The sequence below is a fragment of the Giraffa tippelskirchi genome, chromosome 9, assembly GCF_054371585.1.
Source record: "Giraffa tippelskirchi isolate mGirTip1 chromosome 9, T2T-mGirTip1v1.2.pri, whole genome shotgun sequence".
NCBI classification, from domain to species: Eukaryota; Metazoa; Chordata; class Mammalia; order Artiodactyla; family Giraffidae; genus Giraffa; species Giraffa tippelskirchi.
The window spans coordinates 153,841,999-153,856,086 of NC_137283.1; the positions used below are offsets into that span (position 1 = coordinate 153,841,999).

Genomic DNA, 14,088 nt, shown 5'->3' on the forward strand with positions numbered 1-14,088 from the left:
GAGAGAAGTGTTCATGGTGATTAGTGAGTGGAGACTTGCCTCTTGTTCCTCTAATATTATGAGTTTTCTTTAAGGGTATTAGTTTAATAGTCTTCAGAAGACTGCATTAGTTGTGCTTCATTTGGTTTAGGATGTGTGGGCATAAATGGCATAAACCTTAAAGCATATTTACTAGAAGGGATGATGTAAGAGGAAAGTCCTTTTCTGGTTAGGAGAATGGTTTACAACAGATAGAAACCTAAGCATTCTGGGGACAGAGACAGGAAGAGAGAGACAGAAGCAGAGAGAAAAGCCAGAAAAGAAAGATTATTATTAGCAATGCATGCCCTATATTTATCCCACAAGATTTCCTGAGCATTCCTCAGACATTATAGTGCAATATCATAACTCCAATGAATCCACAGTATTTCTATTTTTCTCAAGCAAAAAGTATATACTTTGAAATATATATTGAACAGAACATACCATAGTATGTAGCCTCTTTTAAGACACTAGTAATCTGAACTTCTATAAATATCCTTAAATAACAAACATATTATAGATAGCTATTCACATAGGACACAGAGACACATAAACATACAAAAATAAAACAATCATGTTTTAAGTCTTTTTTTTTTTGGAGTAAAGATACTAAAAATTTCAGACACCAGAATCACCTTGTCAATATTGATCCTGGGGAACATGGATATACATTTATTTATTTAATGGCTGTGTTGTGCTTTTTGTGGGATCTTAATTCCCCAACCAGAGATTGAACCTGGGCCCTCGCAATGAGAGCATGCAGTCCTAACCGCTGAACCACCAGGGAACTCCCTGGATGTACATTTATACCATGCATAGCTGCCACACCCAAGGGCTGTATTACTATGTCCTGGTTCAGAAAAGCTTAGGTCGGAATAGAGGTGTCCAAGTGTGATGAGAGAGTTGTCTTTAGCTGTTCTGTGGAAAGGAAACATGAATCAGATCCCCTACTCCAACCCGGATAAAGTGTGAAAATATTAAGCTGTCCTTTGAATGAGTGGAATATAGAACACGTCTCCTTCTTGAGCGTTCCGATACACCATTTGCTATGAAGCATTTCTCAACACGTGGGAAAGGCACCACCATTCTGGACCAAAGGCAAGGAATTGGGGTACCGCAATACCACATCTGTCCTGCTCCGGGTACTCTGTAGAAAGCATTCCTGCACTCAAAAGGTGATTTGGGGAACTCAGCTACCCAACCAGATGGAATATGTACATTCTTCTTTTGGAAAACGGAATATTTCTATGAAGAAGTATCCCTGGTCAAAAGTGATCTTTTGTCCATGGAATGCCTTCCTTCTCTTGAGAACGAGAAACAAGAAGATGTGGTTCTCATATCCCACCTAGAACCCAGCGTGGCCGGGGCTCCCAGAAGGAACACAGACACTGTTTTCTCAGCTGAACTCCATCCCTCCAGTCCAGATGGGAGCACTGGAATTGGTGAGGCAGTATCATCGTTTGTTTTCATCCCAACCGCATCCCTCCAGGAGGAGCTGGTGTTTCCAGGAACTGGGTTTCAGTTTTCCTTTACAAGGAAAAATGTTAAGCTATTGCACCGTCTTGAAGAGTTGCCTGAGGGGTAAGACAGGAGGGGAGAGAATCCTGGCTTGTTCTCAGATAGAATTTTCAAGGCGGGCAGAAGACGGTGGTTTCTGGGGGGAGCCTTCGGAGGCAGACGTGGGGGTTCGCCACTGCTGATGTTGTTGATAGATGTCCTGGATCAGCAGGGTGTTCATGACCTTCCACTCCCTATATTTTCTGGCTGTCAACTTCGGATCATCCAGCAGCTGGTTAATCATGGCCAGGTCGTGTTCTTTACACTGTCCAAGTAGGGAAATAAAAAGAGAGACAGAGAGAGGGGAGGGTGAGATATGGTAACTATCTTAACTTCAATAAACCATCTTCAGCCTTTTGCAAATAAATGCACATATACCTTGACCGTAAAATAGTCCAAGTGTTTTTACACACTAATATTCAGATCCCCACAACAATCCTAAGAGACATGGCAGGACTCCCGCCCACTCACATAGGCTAACCACAAAGAGGCAAACAGCCCACGCATGGCTTGGGGGGACAACTGGGCACAGAACCAAGGTCTCCCGTGTCACTGTTTCCTGATTAATCCAGCATTCCACACCACAGTCATATTTCTATCTCAGGGTGCGCTTTATTACTCCGGGAATGGATAACTGTAGAACCATGTTGTTGACCACCCAAACTTTACTAAGTAAAGTTGGGACACGGTACTTTTCCTAAGACATAAGACAGTACAAAATATCTCTTTTTTATTTTCTATTAAATTGTATTAATTTTAAATAGATTTCATACATTTATTTAATATATACAGACTAAATAGATAGGCTATCTTTTTATTCAACAAAGATATCATTAAACTTCCATCCAAACAATGTGTATTTCAAAGATGCCAATAGTCTATCCATATCATTTCACCCTGCCTCCTCTGCAACCAGTGACACACACTTCTGAAATGTCAGTCTCAGGTTAGGGGACTTTTCTGTAGACAAGGAATGGAATGAAACATAAGACGTATCAGTCTCCACATTCAAAAAAAAAAAAGATTTCTCAGCCTAACACCTTTATCGCAAATCTATTCCTGCTTCCTCCATCTCTGTGACCATAATCCCAATTTTGGATATAAAGTCTCACCTATCACCCTTAATCTGCTGCTAGAGCCTCCCAAGTGAGGTTCCTGCGTCCAGTCCCCACTTTGTATCCACCCTCTGTCCAACAGTCCAGGGGGTCCCCCTGAAATCCTGAGTCCTCTAATGGTTCCCCTTCTCGCCCACGTTTCCACGGACAAGAGCCCATTTGTTGATTCTCCACTTGCTTCTTCCTTGCCTCTCTAGGAGCACTGACGTAGGTTTTCTCCCCCACCCAATGCTGATTCACCACCCCAGGGCATGTCACACAGAGGACCTGCTTCACCCTTCTTTACCTAGTGGTCGCTAATTCCTAGAGTGATTTTCACATGGAACATTTCCCAATCTCTCTCTTTTTTTTTTAATGGATTTTACTACAGCTCCTAAATGTCCATTCACTTCAGGCATCATGCTCTCCAAAAAACTGAACCCCCAGATTGAACTGAGAAGCTTTTTTTTATGCTTGCATGCCTTCCAATGCTTGGAACCCTCTTAGAACTTACCACGTCACACTTAGATGCTCATGGGTCTGTCACGTCGTTTATTCTAAAGCTGCTTAAGGAAGGCGACAAGGAACATATTTTACTCATTCTTGTATTCCCTGTACCTCACTCAGGGCTGAGTGTCGGGTAGACATTCAGTTAAGAACTATCTCTGCTAGATCCGGGCAGGATGTGCCTAGGTAAACATTCACTACTGTGCTCACTGGTCAAAGTTCAAATTCATGACCACTGCCATTAAGCAGACTTTCACTACTATTCAGTAATTGCGTTTTCTCATCCCTTTTTTCTCCCACTCCCCTAAATGACTATCTCAGAGTTTCTCATTTCTGCTCAGATCTCCTCCCCAATCCTCCCCTGTAGCTGATGACCCTGCTCTTTATTTTTTTGAGGAAATGGAAACAATCAGAAGAGTATTTCTCCCAAGCTCCTATCGCCTTCTACTTACATCAGCACAAATACGTGGTGCCTCCCTTCCTGTTGGTTCGGGGGCGATATCTGTGCTTCCAGCAAAGACCCATCTCTCTACTTGTGAAAGCACGTCCTTTCGTGCGTTCAAGAAATTTGCTCCAGCAATTCTCACCCCTTTCCTGTGACTCATCAGTCTCCCATCTCCAGGTGATCATTCTCACTGGCGTTCTCATATGGTCTTATTTTGTCCATCATAAAAGCCCTTCCTTGACCCCCTTCCCCGTTCCCTTCTTCTCTGTTTGCAATGTCCTTGTGGCTGCTCTTTTAGACCCACTGGCACATGAATGTATTGCTTGTGCTTTACATTCAGCTTTAACTTATGCTTTATTTGGAGTGTTTTAATATATTTTCTTGTCTTCTTTTCCTATTTCTAAATTGACCAGAATAATATGGATTTCAAGGGAAAAGGTCCACACACATAGTAATCTGAGCAGTGAGATTTATCATTTTCAATCACAAAAGCAAGGGTGTGGTGATAGATGGAGGTTAAAATATACATTTGGGTTTCAGGAAGGAGAGAAGAACTGTGCAGAAGGAAAGTAACCAAAGAGGAATAACAAGGAGGTTGGCCAAGACCAAGAAACAGAGGAAAGAAAGGTTAGTAAGTTAAGTGGGTAACTAGGAAGGATTGCTAGAAAGTCAAGCAGAGCCAAGACAGTTTTCTCTCTGAGTCCAACATCAACACTTCAAAAAACAATCTTTCCCACCCTCAAAAATATGCTTCTATTCTCTAGTCTTACCATAGTACTATCATAAGTAGTCACTTAAGGAGCTTTATTTCGTTCTTAAGAAATCTTGACATCTGTTCAGAGAGTGATCCTAATAGGCTATTGAAGAAATTATTAATTAAGACCTTGGCAAATCAACAAAATTTGGAAAACTGATTTTTTCAAGGCAAAAATGAGTTCACCACCCCTCTAAAGGGGATAAAAGGTTTTCGGAAAGAATCTCTTCAACTTTGGGCTAACACTTCTCATATGGTTTCTAGCTCTAAATAATTCAAATTTCTTCCCATTCAGCTCAAGTCTGTGTTAGTTCCTTTATGGATAAAAGAAAACACTGTAGATAAGAATAGAGAGGAAGGAAATTAGCAAAACAACAAAACTCTGAGCTCCTTCCTAGGCTTGGCGACCCTGGTCAAGAGCATCAGGCAAAAGCCCTGCTTCTCCCCTGTAGAGCAAGAGGCTCACTGAATGCTTTGAACTACTTTTATGACATCCTCTGGTTTTCTGGCAGGCAGGCAGGGTCTGATAGGAGTTCTGAAAAATACCATCCTTTCGTTTTTTTACTCCAAATATTTAGTGCATGGCTTGTATCAAGACCTAAGCATTGGAAATGGATTCTACCAGAGCAGTTGGGCAAAGAAGGGTCTGTTCCTCTTCAGATACAAGTGAGGGTAGTTTTTGGAGAAAGTTTCAGTTGGACTCATTAATCGTCCCATTAATCATTCATTTAAAAATAAAGTCAGGCTTAGCCAAAAGTCAGGGGAGGTGGAGCTCTCAGAGACTCTTAAAGATCTAAAGATCTCTAGTGTGTGACACGATAGTTTGCTCAACTTCCTAAAAGAATTTCCATAAAGAGTAATCATTCCAATACAATCCCAGTGCAAGGATTTTTCTTTATTTCTGGAATGTGCCTACCACTACTATAAACATTATTATTAAAAGTTTCCTTGCTTCTGCATGAAACTCTGTTGTTTTTTTTTTTTTTACTTGTCCACACTCCAGCTTTGAAGTATTTTTTTAAATAAACATTTATATTGCAATGTAATATACACAGAGCAAAACATACACATAAAGTCTGTGCTTAATGAAATTATCACAAAAAGAACACATCGCTGTAACCACCGTCACAGTCAAGGAAAGACTCTTACCTGGCACTTCAAAAGCTTTACCATGCTCCTGCCTAGTTTATCGGAGAAGGCAATGGCACTCCACTCCAGTACTCTTGCCTGGAAAATCCCATGGACAGAGGAGCCTGGTGGGCTGCAGTCCATGGGGTCGCGAAGAGTCGGACACGACTGAGCAACTTCACTTTCACTTTTCACTTTCATGCATTGGAGAAGGAAATGGCAACTCACTCCAGTATTCTTGCCTGGAGAATCCCAGGGACAGGGGAGCCTGGTGGGCTGCCTTCTATGGGGTCGCACAGAGTCGGACACGACTGAAGTGACTTAGCAGCAGCAGCAGCAGCAGCCTAGTTTATATCCTCACCTTTTCCTCAAAGGTGACCACTATCCTGACAGCTTGAGTTTTAAAGACAGAACTCCCCTGGTAGTGGAGTGGTCAAGAATCCCCCTGACAATGCATGTACCAAATGATCATTCTCTAATGAAGGTTGATATGTTTTTTTCTTTTTTTCAACAAGGTCAATTGCCACGTCACCCTGCCCTCCGACCTCGTAGGAGGTTCACAGGAATATACAACGTGGAATATATCTCATCAGCCCCAGCCTAAGGGATTTGTGGAATGGCCTTCTTTCCAGTGATGTTCAGAGAGTGCAGCTGGGTGGGGCAGAGAGCCCCTGAAATGATCCAATGTTCCTTGCTCCCTGCTATTCATGCCCTTCTGTAAGTCTCCTTCTTGACTGTAGAGAGGCTGACCCAGCCACTTGCTTTTAATGAATAGAACACTGCAAATGCAATGTGATGTCTCTCCTGAGGCTGGGGTATGACCCACCCTGCTTGCTCACTCTCTGCACCTTACTCCCTCTGCAGGAAGTCAGCTTCTACTTTGGGAACTGCTCTATGAAAAGACCCACGTGGGAAGGAACTGGGGGTGGCCTCCAGCCCATAGACAGTGAACAAATGAACAACTGAGACCGTCAGTCCCACAGCCTGTAAGGAACTGAACTCGGCCGTGAAAGAGCTTGGAAGCACAGCTTCCCCCAGTGGAGGAATGTGGAGGGCCCCAGCTGGAGCCTGGATTCCAGCCTCATGAGCGACAGGGAAGCAGAAACACTGAACCAGGCCACACCCGAATTCCTGACTCCCAGAACTGTGAGACAATAAATGTCTAGTGCCTGGAGCTGGATGTTTGGGGGTATTTTGTTGCCTAATTAGTAAATAACTAACACTTGGGAAGAAAAGAAAAATCTGTTGGACTCATCAATTCTGTGGCCATACTGCGTGAAGAAGAAGAGGTCACAGAAAACCACAACTCGGTAAATATCGGGTTGGCCAAAAAAGTTTGTTCAGGTTTTTCAGTAACATATGAAAAACCCAATGAACTTTTTGGCCAACCCAGTACTACAGAATACAACATATCTGACTTTGAAATGAGTGCTAGTGATGTTTTTCCATCATTAAATGCTAGGGAAATTTCTCTACATTTGGGTTTTCTTCCTATAAATAAAATGCACCTTTGCCTTTTATTTTTCAGCCTCACTTTAGCAAGGCTTTTAGGGTGCTTAGGTTTTCTATGGATGAACAGAGACATCTGACTAAGAGTCACTCAGCCATCTTTTGTAGCTTTGTCTTTTTGCTTGCTGATATTTCTTCCCAGAAAGGGATTCACATTCATAAGATACAAAAGGATATGTACAAAACAGAATTAAATTTCAGGTCTGTCAAGGCTTTTCAGAATCTATAAATCTTCTGCTAATTCAGAACTATGTTACAAAGTCTCTGGCCTCCCCTTATTTGTGCTGTCGCCTAAATGTGAAAGCAGGATGCTCTTGCTACAAAGAACCCTTTCAGTTACACGAGGCCCTAGAAATAGCTCCAGTACATCCTGTACACTGCCCCTCATTCTCATGATGAAATCCGCTGCTACCAGGAAGTATCTCTTTCCCACTGCCCAGTTCTCGTGGTGTTTTCGGTAGCTCCAACAGCTTGAAGTTACCTAAATCTTTGCTGTCTCTAAAATATAGACATTTTCTCCTGGACATACTTAGAAGAATGGCATCCTTTAATGAATCAGGTGAAATCCCAAGATCTTATTAAATATTACTGTGTACTCCCACCAGCTGACTATCTCAGACTCTCTCTAACATTTATTATTCCAGGTAGAAGGGTACAAAAACAAATTACACATGATCCTTGCCATCTAGAAGCTTAATATTTGAAATTTTACACCAGAGTGAATGCAAAAATCAAGGCCTATTGTAAAAAACACATTCCCTAGGGCTTTAGGAATGTCAAGAGTCAACTCACCCTATAGTGACTGTATTGGCTTTACTGCCTTTCCCCACCCTCTGGCCACATGAACACACGGTGGTTAGCATGGATCGTTCCACAAAACTAGCATTTTCTCACCCCGCATCCACTGAGTTCATCCACAGTCTGGAATTTCTTACCTTTAACGTGCTATTCAAAGTTCGTATTTTGTGGAGTTTCTCATTTATGGATGGATTCTTGCACCGCTTGACAAAGGACTTTCTCAGCTCCTTTTTGGTTGAAGGTCGTCTGTCCCCAAGAGGAGACAGACTAGCTTGCTCTAATGATTTGTAGAGCTTCTCCATTTCATCGTCTTCAGATGCTTTTGTCTCTTCTATTAAAAAAAATAACAATACGCCCAGTTAATCAAGGACAGAACATTTGACACTGTGCTCCTAAAACAAGATCCTCCTGACACCTTCATCTTAGACTTCCAGTCTCCACAATGGTGAGACGTACATTTTTATTGTCTAAGCCACTCAGCCGGTGGCACTTTGTTGTGACCACCCACATTCCCTTCGAAGGCTCTAGGGCAGGATCTGTTCCAGGCCTCTCTGCCGGCTTTTGATGGCTCCTTGGCTTGTGGCAGCAGGACTGTTTTTCACTTGGTGTCTTACGGTATGCGTGCCTCTGTGTCCCAATCTCCCCTTTTATAGACACCAGTCATATTGATTAGGGGGACATCAATCTCTGATTTAGATGATACTTGGATGAGACTCAGAGGTGACTTAGAGTTTGAGACTTAGAGTTGATATTGAAATGCGTTCAGACTTTTGGAGATGTTGAGATGAATTCAGTTAGGACTTCAACACAGGGATTTTGGAAGGACAAAACTGAACCCATAATAGTACACCCTCTGTGCTGTGTGCTCAGCTGCATCCGACTCTTAGTGGTCCCGTGAACTGTAGCTCACCAGGATCCTCTGTCCATGGAATTTTACAGGCAAGAATACTGGATTGGGTTGCTACTTTCTTCTCTAGGGGATCTTCCCCACACAGGGCTCGAACCTGCATCTCTTGCATCTCCTGCATTGGCAGGCAAGTTCTTTACCACTTGCACTGCCTGGGAAGCACATACCCTGCAGCCTCCCAGAATTCATGTCCCTCTCCCAGGCAAAATACATTCATTCATCCTAACATCACCAAAAGTCTGAACCCATTCCAACATCAACTTTAACTCTCAAACTCTAAGTCAACTCTAAGTCTCGTCCAAATATCATCTAAATCAGAGATTGGTGGGACTCAGGGGAAGATTCATCCTAGGAAAAAAACTCCTCTCCATTTGTGAACGTGTGAAACCAAACAAGTTCTCTGCTTCTCAAATACAATGGTGGGAGAGGAAAACCTCTGCAAATCAATATACACCCTAAAGCATGAGAACCATTGTCCCGGGTCCCTTTTTAATGTCCTTCCTAGAACTGCCCTTTGAAAGAAGGCATCTGCCTGTGGTCTGTGGCTTTGAGCAGATAATAATCATTTCTCATGCCACACGCCCCCATTCTCTTCCTTAACCACGCCTCAGCAGACTCAGCTCAAATGCTTCCAGTGAAGTGACTCCACCCGGTCTCCAGGGGGACCCTATATATTTAGGCAGTCCCATTGTGCTGGCCACAGTCACTGATCTAGGATGCATGTGGGTCTCAGATCAGGCCCACGGGGCCAAAGAAACTCAATTCTGAGACTTTGGTTTGGAGTATTAGGGAATCAATCTCCCTGTATTCCTAAACTGCGTGATGTGATGATGTGACGTGGAAGATTCCAAGAATCATGCCAAGAGTCATGAAAATGGAGCCAATCCATAGGATACAACTGAGATATGGATCTTGGTGATACCGTTAGTGTCCTCTGAGCTCCTGGGAGCCAATCCATTGCCTTTGTTAAGATATTCTGGATGTTGTTTTCAGTCATGTGCAACTGAAAGAGTTTAAAAGATATAGAAATTTACTCAGAGAAAATCATCTCCTGCGCTTTAACTTCTTACTAAGAACTTCAGTCCTTTATTCACTTTGGTCTCTGAAAACAGTCTTGGGAATAAGACTTTTTTCTACCATGCAGTCCTTAGTTTTTTCTATGCATGCAGGAACCTATGCGATTTGGTTCCTGTCCTGAGAACAAGATTGATAGAGAATCATATAGAAAGCATGGCCTTAGGAGAACTAAAAAACAGTCTCTCCAAAGGGGATAAAAAATGATACAATAGTAGTCTAGGAGCATCAAAATTAAGCACACTCATTTCCTTCACAGTTTACTCTCGTAAGATTAAGTGTCTTTAGGCAATATTTTTTCCCACTTCTACTACCAGGAAGTCCATAAGCATGTACGGTACTCTTTCATAAAATGGAGAGCAAAGATGTTGGGCTAACTCTGCAATTAAACTATAACAATGGTTAATAAACTTCTTTGTTTTCTATCAAAACATTATCAAAAACAAGGGGGAATATTCAAAACTACATTTGAACACAGACTTTTTGGCTTAGTCCGGGAAGAAATCAAAAGTAGGCTTTTGTCAATAAGCACATGAAAAGATGCTCAATATAATTAGTCATTAGAGAAATGCAAATCAAAACCACAGTGAGATACTATTTCACACTCACCAGGATGGCTAAATTAAAAAAGACATAAGTGTGGAGAAACTGGAGCATTAAAATCTTTGGTGGGAATGTAAAATGGACCCACCACTTCAGGAAACTGGTAGTTTCTCAAAATTCTAACTGTAGAATTACCATGCGTGTGTGTGCTAAATCACTTCAGTCATGTCTGACTCTTTGCAACCCTATGGACTGTAGCCCACCAGGCTCTTCTGTCCACAGGATGTTCCAAGCAAGAATATTGGAATGGGTTGCCATGACTTCCTCCAGGGGATCTTCCCCACCCAGGGATCAAACCCATGACTCCTGTGTCTCCTGCATTGCAAACAGATTCTTTACTATGAGCCACCATATGACCCATCAATTCCATTTCTAGCTATGTAGTCAAGAAAATTAAAAACATATGCTAATACAAAACTTGTGCATGAATGTCATGAAAGATACAAACAAAAGGTGCAACAGCAGAAATAAATGTTCATCAATTGCTGCAATACAGTACATGCATGGAGTGGAGTTCAGTTCAGTTCACTCAGTCGTGTCCAACTCTTTGTGACCCCATGAACTGCAGCACGCCAGGCTTCCCTGTCCATCACCAACTCCTGTAGATTACTCAAACTCATGTCCATTGAGTCAGTGATGCCATCCAGCCATCTCATCCTCTGTCATCCCCTTCTCCTCCCACCTTCAATCTTTCCCAGCATCAGGGTCTTTTCAAATGAGTCAGTTCTTCGCAGCAGGTGGCCAAAGTATTGGAGTTTCAGCTTCAACATCAGTCCTTCCAATGAACACTCAGGCCTGATCTACTTTAGGACGGACTAATTGGATCTCCTTGCAGTCCAAGGGACTCTCAAGAGTCTTCTCCAACACCACAGCTCAAAAGCATCCATTCTTCGGTGCTCAGCTTTCTTTATAGTCCAACTCTCACATCCATACCCGACTACTGGAAAAACCATAGCCTTGACTAGATGGACCTCTGTTGGCAAAGTAATGTCTCTACTTTTTAATATGCTGTCTAAGTTGGTCATAACTTTTCGCCCAAGGAGCAAGCGCCTTTTAATTTCATGGCTGCAGTCACCATCTGCAGTGATTTTTGGAGCCCCAAAAAATAAAGTCTCTCACTGTTTCCACTGTTTCTCCATCTATTTGCCATGAAGTGATGGGACAAGATGCCAAGATCTTCATTTTCTGAATGTTGAGCTTTAAGCCAACTTTTTCACTCTCCTCTTTCACTTTCATCAAGGGGCTCTTTAGTTCTTCTTCACTTTCTGTCATAGGGTGGTGTCATCTGCATATCTGAGGTTATTGATACTTCTCCCGGCAATCTTGATTCCAGCTTGTGCTTCTTCCAGCCCAGCGTCTCTCATGATGTACTCTGCATATAAGTTAAATAAGCAGGGTGACAATATACAGCCTTGATGTACTCCTTTTCCTATTTGGAACCAGTCTGTTGTTCCATGTCCAGTTCTAACTGCTGCTTCCTGACCTGCATACAGGTTTCTCAAGAGGCAGGTCAGGTGATCATATATTCCCATCTCTTTCAGAATTTTCCAAAGTTTATTATGATCCACACAGTCAAAGGCTTTGGCATAATCAATAAAGCAGAAATAGATGTTTTTCTGGAACCCTCTGGCTTTTTCGATGATCTAACGGATGTTGGCAATTTGATTTCTGGTTCCTCTGCCTTTTCTAAAACCAGCTTGAACAACTGGAAGTTCACGGTTCACATATTGCTGAAGTTTGGTTTGGAGAATTTTGAGCATTACTTTACTAGGGTGTGAGATGAGTGCAATTGTGCGGTAGTTTGAGCATTCTTTGGCACTGCCTTTCTTTGGGATTGGAATGAAAACTGACCTTTTCCAGCCCTGTGGCCACTTCTGAGTTTTCCAAATTTGCTGGCATATTGAATGCAGCACTTTCACAACATCATCTTTTAGGATTTGAAATAGCTCAACTGGAATTCCATCACCTCCACTAGCTTTGTTCGTAGTGATGTTTCCTAAGGCCCACTTGACTTCACATTCCAGGATGTCTGGCTCTAGGTGAGTGATCACACCATTGTGATTATCTCGGATGTGAAAATCTTTTTTGTACAGTTCTTCTGTGTATTCTTGCCACCTCTTCTTAATATCTTCTGCTTCTGTTAGGTCCATACCATTTCTGTCCTTTATTGTGCCCATCTTTGCATGAAATGTTCCCTTGGTATCTCTAATTTTCTTGAAGAGTTCTCTAGTCTTTCCCATTCTATTGTTTTCCTCTATTTCTTTGCACTGGTCACTGAGGAAGGCTTTCTTATCTTTCCTTTCTATTCTTTGGAACTCTGCATTCAAGTGGGTATATCTTTCCTTTTCTCCTTTGCTTTTTGCTTTTCTTCTTTTCAGTTATTTGTAAGGCCTCCTCAGACAGTCATTTTGCTTTTTTGCATAGGAACCTGGAATATTAGGTCCATGAATCAAGGCATGGAATGGAGTATTAGTCATTAAAAGAAATGAAGTCCTGACACACACTAAAACACGGATGAACTGCGAAAAAATCTTTGAAGTAAAAGGAGCCAGTAACAAAAGGCACATATCGTATTGTACATTTATAATAAAATTTCCAGAATAAACAAATCTATAGAGACAGAAAGTAGATAAGTGGTTGCCCGGGGCTGAGGAGGGGACAAGCAGGAATGACAGCTAATGTGTATGGGGTTTTCCTTGTGTGGTGTGATCCACACCTCACATTGGATTGTGAAAGTGAAAGTGAAAGTTGGCTTCCTTGATAGCTCAGTTGGTAAAGAATCTGCCTACAATGCAGGAGAACCCAGTTCAATTCCTGGGTCAGGAAGATTCGCTGGAGAAGGGATAGGCTACCCACTCAGTATTCTTGGGCTTTCCTTGTGGCTTAGCTGGTAAAGAATCTGCCTACAATATGGGAGACCTGGGTTCGATCCCTGGGTTGGGAAGATCCCCTGGAGAAGGAAAAAGGTACCACTCCAGTATTCTGGCCTGGAGAATTCCACGGACTGTATAGTCCATGGGGTCAGAAAGAGTTGGACACGACTGAGCGACTTTCACTTTCAAGAATCCACCTGCCAATAAGGAGATGCAAGAGACACAGTTTCAGTCCCAGGGTCAGGAAGATCCCCGGGAAAAGGAAATGGCAGCCCACTCCAGTATTCTTGCCTGAAAAATTTCATGGACAGAGGAGTCTGGTGGGCTACAGTGCATGTGGTCGCAAAGAGTCAGACCAAGCCGAGAAACTGGACAGGCGTGCATACGTGAAATATATCTCATAAAGCTGTTAAAAAGTAGGCTTTAATAATATTATCATGATAATTGATGACACGTGCATAGGAAAAATACTAAACTTGGTACACTCCTGGAGTTAAGCTGGAGACATTAGAAAGTGTTAAGAAATTGAAAGTAAAAGACATCTGACTCTTAGAGGGTAACATTAGCATTGAGGACTCCATGAGTTTTCAGTCCCACAAGATCACTGTAATTTTATACGTCTTTTTTTTTACAGATAGGCAGGCAGGACTCTACTTCAAATAAAGTCTGGATATATAGCTTTTAGGGCTTCCCTGGTGGCTCAGACAGTAAAGAATCTGCCTGCAATGAAGGAGACCCGGGTTCAATCTCTGGATTGGGAAGATCCCCTGAAGAAGGGAATGGCCACCCACTCCAGTATTCTTGCCTGGAGAATTCCA

The 14,088-nt window shown here is 42.4% G+C and overlaps 1 protein-coding gene across 19 annotated transcripts in view; it reads right to left on the minus strand.

Annotated features, from left to right (window-relative positions):
* Positions 1–577: 577 nt before the first annotated feature.
* IPCEF1 (interaction protein for cytohesin exchange factors 1) overlaps positions 578–14,088 on the minus strand; it is a 204,801-nt gene continuing 191,290 nt past the window's right edge. For all 19 annotated transcript variants that reach the window (XM_081530343.1, XM_081530337.1, XM_081530338.1 and 16 more), the window contains 2 exons: positions 7,951–8,144; positions 578–1,843 (listed from right to left, as the gene is read on the minus strand). In XM_081530343.1, coding sequence (XP_081386469.1) covers positions 1,637–1,843; positions 7,951–8,144 — 401 coding nt within the window. In that variant the 3' untranslated portion in view covers positions 578–1,636. The remainder of the gene's footprint in view (positions 1,844–7,950; positions 8,145–14,088) is intronic.